Consider the following 11,942-nt stretch of genomic DNA (forward strand, 5'->3'; position numbering starts at 1 on the left):
GGTTAACACTAATCTTCACATTAAACAAACTGTACCTTCACTAGTGTAAAGACAGCTGATAGTGCCCTATAAGCATTAGATAAAAACAGCAGCTGACTAGTCTAAGAAGAAGAGCAGTGGTTTTTTGCCAAGCAGCTTCTTTATAAATAAATTTCCCATAATTATCCATGCGGGCAGATAGGCACTAGTTGTAACTGTTTGTTAGTATACTTTACAGAAGTAGCCTGTAATGACTGCTCTTGTCAACTGACATATAGCTTGGCTCACTCCATATCCCCGAAGCCTTTCCTTCGAGGTGGGATTTATGGAACACTACGCTGAATGAATGCATCTTAAAGATAATGTAGTAGATACTGAATTGAAGAAACTTCTGATAGGCAATTCATTCTGCCCCACTGACGATTATCCTCTTAGAAGCTCATGTTTTAGGGTAAAATAACAAGTAATACTCACATTTCTAGCATTCTTTTTCATTGTGGCTTTCTATGTTTCAATGGTCTATGTTTCAATGCCTCCTCTATATGGTGAGCAGAAATCTATTCTTTCAATATCATTGCTAACTTCAAATTGTATTCCAACTGTATTTCACAATCTTAAATCTTTTCACCATACTGCACTCAACTCAAATACACGTCTCTGATTTCTTTCCGTGTGTCATAGAAACATTTTTGCAGGATCCTCAAAATACAAGTAATGTAATGCAACATAAAATGGAAAGCCATTATTGTAATGTAACAGATGTAGCCTGTAATGACTGCTCTTTCCAACTGATGTATAGCTCAATTCACTCCACAGAATATATAACTCCACAGAATATCTGACTCACCTCTGAACATTGTGCGAACTTCTGGTGCACTCGATGGTCGTTTCTTTCTTGTCTGTGGTAGGATATCAGCCCTCCAGTCTGCCCACTGAGGGTACTGCTCTTCAAGTGACTGAACAGAGCTAGCCTGAGACCTCCTCCACTGCTCCAATTCTTCCCTTAACTGCAGTGCCATCTGCAAAATGCATCACAATGAAACAATTGTTCGTAGGATACAGAAGTGCACAGGCAATCACTTTTCTTACAGCCATGAATTGTCATGCAAAGCTCTCCCCCTCCCCCACCCCTACAAGTGTTTATGTAATTAAAAACTCGCAGTGTATGAGCAACACCTCATTGTTATTATGGTCTCCGGCTTTCAGGAACTGCTGCTTGATCAAGAGGAGTAAAAACAGGCTGTCAAGAGACACAAGACATGTTATCCAAACGGTGGTTGTACATGTAAAATTATCTAAATAGGTTGTAATCTTACTACTCATGTTGGACTCTTATTTCACCCCGCAACTGGCTGTGAAAAATATATTCGTGCATGGAATTCCTATGCTCAATTAGCATTTATAGAAAATTCAGACAGGATGACATCATTACTTTCCAGCATAGTTAATAGCTTTTGCACAGCTGTCCATTATCAAAAAAAAATTAATTGATGATATGGAATAGAAAGCTTCTTCGCTTTATTCATGCAAACTCTTTGTGTTTGAAGGTGAGTTGGATTACTCATTCTGGTGAGATAAAACCTGTAGTATGCATTTTAACAATATTATGAAAAGGGAAGTTGCTACTCACCATATAGCGGAGATGCTGAGTCGCAGATAGGCAGAACAAAAAGACCGTCACAAATAAAGTTTTTGGCCAGTAAGGCCTTTGTCAAGAATAGACGGCAAACACACACACACACACACACACACACACACACACACACGCAAAGGCAACTGGCACACATGTGACTGCAGTCTCTGGCAACTGCAGTCACATGTGTACCAGTTGCTTTTGTGTGTGTGTGGGGGGGGGGTCTATTTTTGATGAAGGACTTACTGGCCGAAAACTTGATTTGTAACAGTCTTTTTGTTCTGCCTATCTGCGACTCAGCATCTCCGCTATATGGTGAGTGGCAACTTCCCTTTTCATAATATTGTTACATTCCATCCTAGATATTCCATAGTGCATTTTAATATTTACTAAGTGAATGAGAGAATGACATTTTTGTTGAAGTAAATCTGCAATAAATGCCACTCCAGGTAGTAAATAAATTTGAGGAGTGGCTGTAACATTAGCAAGCACTCTTTAGTGCATTCTTCATCTGACACCATCTACCAACATTCACTTCTGTGACATTAAATTTCCTAATTGCTACACAGTTGTTTGAAGTCTCTGCTTCATTAATTTAAAATCAGCGTCATATTATCTGCATCAGTCAGTTGTGAACCAAAAATTCATAGATCCTCATACTGTAAAAAATTTGTGTCAGCATCCATTAACAACAACAATCACTACAATTTACTGCCCTTATATTATACTGTCCTCCACCAGAAGGTAGGTTTTAATGCCACACTGTTATACTATGCACTGTCCTATTCAAGGTGGTGCGAACTTGCGTTCCAAGAACTTTGGACTGACTTTCCCAGCGAGTTATGAGGGGGACCTGCAGTTAAAGATGAACTCCAAACCATGGTGCTACTCAGCACATACATAAATCATTTCCAGGTGTGAAAGATGCAGTAATTGACACATCCTCCGCTCAATTCAGATTTGTAGACTTAATTCACAGAGCTACCACCCTTAACTCACAGAGCTACCAACCAAGTCATTTGTACTACAGCTTCACTAATAAATGAAACTAATTATTGTACCTCCTTTTGATAATTCCTGTAAAGTTCAGATACTAACGAAACATTGATGAAAAAAGGAACTTCCATTTTAAACTATTTGCAACATAAAAATATTGTCCTCAATTACCAAAAATGTACCTACAAATGTATGATTATTCTGTTGCTTCCAAATAACAAATTTGAGGAAATAGCTCATCTTACAATTGTATGAATATGATTCTCCAGCTAGGTAGATGTACTTATGGATCTCAATAGCAGAAGCAGAAAACTCAAAGCCCATATAAAAGTAAACAACTAATTAAACAATGAAAACTTCAGACTGGAATCATCTCTCACACACACCTTCTACATGCTCCCCATAATTCACAAACCCAACAATCCTGTACACCCCTTTGTAGCTGGTCACTGTGCCCCCACTGAAAGAATTTCGGTCCTCACGGACCAACATCTCCAGCCAACTGCTCGAAATTAAGCCCCCCGTGTCACAGATACCAACCACTCCTTTACCGCCTGGATCCCTACTCATCACTGTCAATGCCACTTCCCTATACACCAACATCCCTCATGCCCACAGTCTTGCCACTATTGAACACAACATTTCCCACGATACTTCAGACTCCAAACCCACTACTTCACAACTCATTCACCTTACTAACTACATCCTAACACAAAACTACTTCTCCTTTGAAGGGAAGGTATACAAGCAAATCTGCCATGGCCATGGACACCTGGATGGCACCTTCCAATGCCAACTTGTTTATGGGCCATCTAGAGATTTTCCTTGCCTCCCAATACACCAAACCCCTAGCCTGGTTCAGGTTCATTATCTTCATCACCTGGACACAGGGCTAAGACAACCTATCCTCATTCCTTCACAACCTCAACTCCTTCTCTCCCATCCACTTTACACAGGCCTCCTCTAGGTCAAGTCAAGAAGGATAGGTGAGTGTTTCTGCTAGATAGAGCAGATAAGCAGTTATTAACACCTCACTTAGACAGTGAACTGGCATCACTTAGTTCCAGTAAGATGAATGTAGAGGAATTATGAGCAAAGTTTAAGCAGATTGTAAATCATGGTCTGGAGAGTTACATGCCTACCAAGTGGATAAAAGATGGGAAAGACGCACCGTGGTTTAATAACAAAATTCGGCAGATGCTGAGGAAGCAGAGGCTGTTGCACTCTAGGTTGAAAAGGGGACACACAAATGACAACAAGTGAAGCTTAGTACAGATTCATGCATCTGTGAAAAGACCTATGCGTGAAGCATACAACAACCACTGTCACTCCTTAGAGAAGAGATGGCAGAGAACTCGAGGAAATTCTGTTCGTATGTAAAACTGCTAAGTGGGTCTAAGGCTTCTATTCATTCCCTTGTTGACCATCTGGTGTGGCAGTTGAAGATAGCAAAACAAAAGCCAAAGTCTTAAATTTATGAAAAGGATAGTTGCTCCTCACCTTACAGCGGAGATGCTGAGTCACAGATAAGCACAACAAAAAGAATGCCACAAAATAAGCTTTCAGCCAACAAGGCCTTTGCAACTCAGCATCTCTGCTTATTACATTACATCCTGGATTTTCCATTGTTAGAGGTTTTAAATTTCACAATGAAGAAATCATTAACACAGGAGAACCATACAAACGTATCGTCATTTGACCACCAGACAGACTCCTGTATGGACAACATAGAAACAAGCAAACCTGGTGTCGAGAAACAATTGAAACATTTGAAAACAAATAGATCACCAGGTTCCTATAGAACCCCAGTTCGATTTTACATTCTATTTTTTTCGATTTTCTATTCCAGTCCTGTCACAGGCTGTTAACTAAGGTATGAGCATATGGAATAAATCCACAGATATGTGAGTGGCCCAAAGACTTCTTAAATACTAGGACCCAGTATTTTGCCCTCGATAGCGAGTGTTCATCAGAGACACATTAGGAGTGCCTTAGGGAAGTGTGATAGGACCGGTGTTGTTCTCTATCGCATTGATCTCTTACCTAACGTGCATTTATGATGAATCTCTCGCCCAGCACAAAGTCCCAAGTGACTGGAAAAAAGCACTGGTGACTCCAATATATAAGAAAGGTCACATAACGGACCTGCAAATTTACAGATCGATATTCCTAACTTCTGTTTGCTGCAGAGTTTTTGAACATATTCTCAGTTTGAATGTAACATACTTTCTTAAGACTGAAAAGATTATGTCCACAAACCAGCACGGTTTTAGAAAGCATTGCTCTTGCGAAACTCAGCTTGCCTTTCTCTCACATGATATACTGTGAACCGAGGATGAAGGGCAACAGGCAGATTCCGTATTTCTACATTTCTTGAAAGCATTTGACAAGCTGCCCCATTGCAGGCTGTTAACTAAGGTATGAGCATATGGAATAAATCCACAGATATGTGAGTGGCCCAAAGACTTCTTAAATACTAGGACCCAGTATTTTGCCCTCGATGGCGAGTGTTCATCAGAGACACATTAGGAGTGCCTCAGGGAAGTGTGATAGGACCGGTGTTGTTCTCTACATACGTGAATGATTTGGCAGACAGGGTGAGCAACAATCTGTGCTTGTTGGCTGATGATGCCGTGGTATACGGTACAGTGTTGAAGTTGAGTGACTGTTGGAAGATACGAGACGACTTAAACAAAATTTCTAGTTGGTGTGACGAATGGCACCTAGTCCTAAACATGGAAAAATGTAAATTAATGTGGATGAGTAAGAAGAACTCTGCTTGACACAGCAAAGTCATTTAAATATCTGGGCACAATGTTGCAAAGTGATACGAGGTGGAACAAGCATGTGAAAAGTGTAGTAAGGAAGGCAAATGGTCGACTTCGGTTTACTGTGAAAATTTTACAAAAGAATGGTTCACCTGTAAAGGTGACTGCATAAAGGACACTTCTCGAGGACTGCTCCAGTGTTTGGGATCTTTATCATGTTGGACTGAAGGAACACATCGGAGTAATTCAGAGGCGGGATGCTACATTTGTTAATGGTAGGTTCAAACAACGAGTAAATGTTACGGAGATGCTTCGGAAACTCAACTGGGAATCCCTGGAGGAAAAACGATGTTCTTTTCGAGGCACACTATTGAGAAATTTAGAGAACTGGTATTTGAAGCTGAGCGTCAAACGGTTCTACTGCCACCAACATATATTGCGCATAAGGACCACGAAAATAAGATACGAGATACTAGGGTTCATAAGGAGGCAAACAGACAGTTGTTTTTCCCTCACTCCTTTTGCGAGTGGAACAGGAGGGGAAATAACAAGTAGTAGTACAGGGTACCCTCTGCCACGCACCGTATGATGGCTTTTGGAATATATATGTAGATGTAAGCGGGACACCTTCCTGGAGATTGATCTCCTCCTCTCTGATGGCTTGTGTCCTCTCTGTCCACATTAAACCCACTAACCACCAACAGTACCTGCATTTTGATAGCTGTAATCCGTTCCATGCCAAAAAATCCCTTCCATATAGCCTTGCCACCCGAGGACAGTATATATGACTCTTGCCTGGTATGATGTAGGCCTCACTAAGGCCTTCACAGACAGGCACTATCCCGCAGACCTAATATGCAAATATATCTACTGTGCCATTTTCTCACACACCCTCAATCTTCTCACAAACCCCAAGAATCATCTAGAAAGGAGCGTCCCCTTTGTCACCCAATACCACCATGGACTGGAACAACTCAACCACATCCTTCATCAGGACTTTGATCACCACTCTTCATGTCCTGAAATGAGGGATATCCTAACCAAGAGGCTTCCTACCTCTCCTAAAGTGGTTTTTCACCCACCCAATCTCCACAACATCCTAGTTAATTTCTATCCACTCCCAATCCCTGTGGAAGACCGGGTGCAAGACTGCTCAATCCAACCACCCAACACTTTCTATTCCAGTCCTGTCACAGGCTTATCTTCCTCCATCAGAGGCCAGTCTGCCTGTCAAAGCAGACATGTCATATACCAGATCTGCTGCAATAATTGCACATCTTTTTATGTTTATATACTAACAATCATCTTTCCACTAGGATGAATGGCTACTGCCAAGCTGTGGCCAAGAACATACCAGAGCACCCTGTGGCACACATGCAGCTGAACATAAAATGCTTGATTTCAATAGCTGCTTCACAAATTTGGCCATCTGGATCAACACATTCTCCACTCCCAAAATTATCCTGACCTCAACCTATGGTAACCTACTGTCCCCACACCACACCTGCCCCTCTGTCCTGTCACCTCTGCCCTATTCAACTCCCATCACCCTCATCATGTGCCAGCCTCTATCAACAAACCCACCCATGTTTCTCCTTCCATGCTCCTCTAATTTTCTGCCTCCCCCCCCCCCCTGCTGCCCTACAGCCTCCCAACACTGCATCTAGCAGTCTTGTAATGCCTCCATCCAGTCCCACCATGCTCCACCAGACAGAGCTCTTCTCTCCCCCCCCCCAGCCATATCCTGCTATCCCTCCCCTCCCCCCACTTGCTCCAGATTCAACATGGCAGTTGCATTCAGGTCCGAGTTGCCAGATATGGCAGTGTGTGAGTGGAGTGTGCTTGCTTATGTGAATGAATGTGTGTGTGTGTGTGTGTGTGCGCGCGCGCGCACGCACGCACGCGCAATTGTTTTCTTTTCTGAAGACTGGTCAAAAGCTAACTGTGCAACAATCTTCCCACTTTGCTTGTCTGTAACTCAACGTGTCATGTTTGTGGCGAGCAACACCCTACCCTTTCCCTTATATTGTTTACATGTAATTATTTCTCCCTCTCTATACATGTTGAAATAGTGATAAGAGGAATGACTTTCTCAAGTCAAGCCCTAAATTAGATCCTCTCTTACCAATATCCTTCCCATACAATCCATTGTCACCTTCCGTCACCCTCCAAGCCTCTGTATCCCTGCCCAATCACACAAAACTTCTGTACCATTACCCCCATCATCAGGTTCCTACACTGAAATTGTTCCCCCTTTAAAACCTTCCCATGCAACCACTGCTTACTCCAGCTCCAGCACTGGTAAATCAAATACAGCAGAAATTGCAGAGCAACATGTGAAACTAAACATTTTGTTAATCAACTAGCGTGTTTAATGCACAGCTTTTATATAGGAATGACCACCACTAAACCGGCCGAGCAGACAAATGGATACAGAACTTTCTTCCTTAGAGCACCTTGAAAACAGTGCCCTAGTCATGATTCGATGGACTTTGCTGTACCACACAAGTCCTAATTTCTCTGAATTCTGAACTCTTGCTCTCCAACATATCCCGGCATCCCACCAACCTCCTGAATTTAGCCTCCAGTAATGTGTCTTCCCATTCTCTCTCCCCCCCCTTTCCTTCCTGCCATAACATACATACATCACTTCATCCCATCATCTCTTGACTGAAACAGGCTTACCAATGTACTATCTTTGACCTACCTGACACCACCCCCTTCATTGCTGTCTCCCTTATACTACAACAGGTTGGCACCTCTCAGCCTCAGGTCAGAATGACTCGCCCCAACTTTCAATTCTTCCACAACTGTTCCTCTCTGAGGAAGGAACTAACAGTTCCGAAAGTTAGGATATTTCTTTCCACTTTTAAATGAGGCTGTTGTCAGGACTAGGAATATCACTTGCTGAGGATAAGTACTAGCTAGCCATTCTGTCTTCTTGTAATGAAACAAAGTTAATGCCACACACCTCACTTTGTAGGTTCTCTGACAGTTTGTGAAGCATAAAGACAGGTGTGAAAATAACAGTGAACTGCAGATTGCTTGCTAACCTGGTTCCTCGAAACAGGAACTTCTCTGGGGGTAGCGTCATAGTATTTAGACTTGTCATATGCTCGGTGCCTTTCTGCAGTAAAAGGCAGCATTTCAGCAGGCAGGACACTGTAGCTCAGCGCGTCATCCCCTGCCTCGTTTGGGGCGTACTGTGAGCTGTCGTACGGGCGTTGATCCCCTGGTGGCAAACATGTTGCCAAATCTTGTGCAACTGCAGAAGGTATACTGTTTGATGCCTGAAAGCACAGAAGACAAATTTCACATTTCTTAGACAAATTTCACATTCCTTCAACTGTTACTCACAACATGTATAGTCAAATAATTGCAGTATTTTTCAGGTGAAATTTCTAACAAAATTCCAAACTGAGAAAACATTGTTATTATTATTATTATTATTATTATTAAAGCTCTGTCACAAAGCCATTGAAGTCTGAAAGTATGAAGTAATTAAATGAATGTTGACTCCCTCTGTTCAGACTACAGAAGTGAAATCTAAAATGTGTAGGAATAAAATAATGAAGAATAGCTCCATTAATACTAAAAAAACAAGTACAAGTCATTTAATTAATTATTACCACATAATGCAACTGATTTATTTCACTTATTTATTGTGTTATTTATTTGTAATACAGAAATGGAGTAAGTATTTTCATTACTTCACAACAAAACATTATAAACCAGCTTTTTCTCATTTTGTAACTTTTAGTAATGTTGTATGGTTCTTTGGATGAATTTTAAACAATATCTTAGAAAAATGACTTTGTGACAAAGTTTTATATAAAAAAGCACACATTGCTGTCAGCATTCTTTTGGATGTAGTTTTTCTTTACTGTGTAAAGGTAGGTAGGAAACCCTAAGATCCACTCTGACAGTTTGGGAGTATTTGACACTGACAGTATTTGAAAATCGGGTACATGCTGCTCGAAATTCAATATTAGCCACAGAGTGATAGAAAAACGAACGACAGTAAAAACCATATGGTTTCAACTTCCTTGCTAAGAGGCCTGCCTATTTACTACTTTCTGAGATTTGACTGCATACTCTGTATCACGAACGGGCAGAAATATTGCTTGTGTGAAGTTCACTTGCACAGGAGCAGGCAACTGTGGTTGAGGTCAGCCATATGCTTCTCTCCTTTGCCCTCCACTCTCTTTCCCTATCATCTCATTTTCTTCCTCTGCAATGCATTATTTTTTTTCCTAGCTTGCATTATTAAATGAAGGAGCAGGATTTAATAGGACAGCTGAAACGTAATCGCAGTTTCTAGGAGTATTATTTGAGATCCATTTCATTTAATTATGTCTAGTTGTATTTATAATGAGGTTAATGTCTGGTACAAAATTTATACATACAGAAAAATGCACACACTTGCATAAATTTTCATTATTGATGTTTGCTCTTGATTTATTAATTTTCATAACAGAAAAAAATATCTCACAAACGTATGTCGAGCTAAACACTGACATTATTTTCATGGCTTCATGAAGAAGACAAGGAAACTCTTGCTATGGAAAGTTTTGATAAAATGTTATTAAACGTCTTGCCAAAAGGAACTTGTCTGTCAGACAAGAATTACATTGTAGATCTATTAATTCCATTTGGAAATGGCGAGGAGTATCATCTGGGGAGGTAGCAAATGGTCTTGAAAACAATTTGAAAGCTTCAGAAATTTCCCTTATATGAGACTAATTAGAAAGACATACCCCCGGTAATTCTTTTCAGAGACAGATCGCAGAGTGGGTGAATGTATTACTTTCTCTGACAAAAGCTTTCTTTCTTCATGAAAACTTGCACTTTTTCATGCATGTTACAAATTAATCAATTTTCACTTTGCAAGCTAGTATTCAATGCATTCAGATGTCCTGTAATAACCACTAAAAATGCAAGGGTGACAACCCAATCTGGATCTTCTAATTTGAGTTCAAGCCTCCTTTTTTCTTTTAAAAATCAATTTAGTGGCAGTCTTAATCCAAAAAAAAATTTCAGTGTGTTGATGTAGCTAAGCCAGTGGTGTGGTATGTCAGTCTACTTTTTCACAATTACAATTAAATATTTATGGAACTGTCAATGTTTTAAACCACAGGCTCTCAAATAACTGACTGTCCAAGCAATTATTTGCGTGATGTCTCATATTAGAGAGTACCTCTTAGTGCAAAATGCAGTGAAATCTCTACAATGATTCTGCAGTGCACTGCAACTTCTTTCTTAGCAATCCACAAATCCCATCTGGATCCCTTCATTGCAGGTGATCCATCTATTGTCACTGACACTCAATGATCCCAGTGTAAAGCAAAAGAATCGACAGCTCTCTCGACAGCTTTGAGGATGTCCGCACTGGTGATAGTGCTCTTTAATATATAGTGTCCAAAATATCTTCAATTATGTCCACATCAGCATCCACACTTTAGACATAATTACCAATTGTGGAGCATCTGAAATGCCTGTTGAGGCATCAAGTGATATGGAAAATGGAATGAAGTCCTGCACTTTACTTATTACTTGCCAGTAAACATCACCAGCTATGGCACTTCAGCGGTGACGTACAGTCCACCACAGAAGGCTGATTTCTTGCAACTGATTTACATTCAGTGGGCACAAAAGATCTGCAACAGCACTGATGCACTCTTTTATGAACTCACAGTCAGCAAACGGTTTTGCAGTTTTTGCTATGTTAGGCACAATCTTATTGTGGTGTATAGAGGACTGCATCACATATGACTCCTGCCTCATCTTGGAGGTTGTTTGTCAATAAAAGAGTCACTGAGCTGTTTACTGCCAAGTCTCCTGCAACCGCCACAGCATCTGAGGGGTGCAAGCCACACTAATATTAAGTTTGGGGCAGGAAATATTCACAATTCTTTGAAACCTAGGTTAGTAGCTGCATATGATGGTGAATGTATCATGATCTTCACAATTTCTTTCCAACTCATACTATTTTAAAGGCACTCCACAAGTTGCTCAATTTGCTTAGCAGTTGACCTCTGTATATATCCCACTGTAGTGTGTTGTCTTTCCACAATCCAAGGAAGTCTCACTGGCCTATTCAGTATGTCTATTTGCAACAAACTGCACCTATCATATCTATTTGTTACCATCGTTAAACAGTAATTTATAAAAAATGTTAAAGCTAAAATTCACTATCGACACACATGCACCGACACAAAGTTAACTCTTGGAAGTTTTGCAGCACGAGCCACTTGTGGCACATCAAACTTCATGGAAAAAAAAGACCCTAATTCTGAGACAACTGGAAAATCCGAAAGAACTCGTGTTGACCGCAACTCACTCATTTACTTCACAGATAACGTTTTTATATGACGGAGTAGCAAATTACAAAACATGCAAAAAAAGGGAGTAAATAATTTGACAAGTGTCTGCAACATGCAGAGCCAGTAATCTACTGCAATACGTCTCTGTAAACAATGATCCAGGACTTCTTGTACTCGGTGTTGGTCGGGTATGTATTTGTTCCGATCTTCTTTTAGTCCACCTCCTTCTCCTTCTCTCCCTGT

At 40.7% G+C, this 11,942-nt stretch overlaps 1 protein-coding gene across 1 annotated transcript in view; it reads right to left on the reverse strand.

Moving 5' to 3' along the window:
- The window catches only part of LOC126215015 (molybdenum cofactor biosynthesis protein 1-like), a 152,918-nt gene extending 141,393 nt beyond the window's left edge, over positions 1-11,525 (reverse strand). Inside the window, 3 exon segments of the mRNA XM_049941639.1 lie at positions 827-998; positions 8,430-8,666; positions 11,466-11,525. Of these exon segments, the coding sequence (XP_049797596.1) occupies positions 827-998; positions 8,430-8,666; positions 11,466-11,525 (469 nt within the window).
- Between the last annotated feature and the right edge of the window lie 417 nt (positions 11,526-11,942).

The sequence above is a fragment of the Schistocerca nitens genome, chromosome 12 (assembly GCF_023898315.1).
Source record: "Schistocerca nitens isolate TAMUIC-IGC-003100 chromosome 12, iqSchNite1.1, whole genome shotgun sequence".
In the NCBI taxonomy this organism is placed as follows: domain Eukaryota; kingdom Metazoa; phylum Arthropoda; class Insecta; order Orthoptera; family Acrididae; genus Schistocerca; species Schistocerca nitens.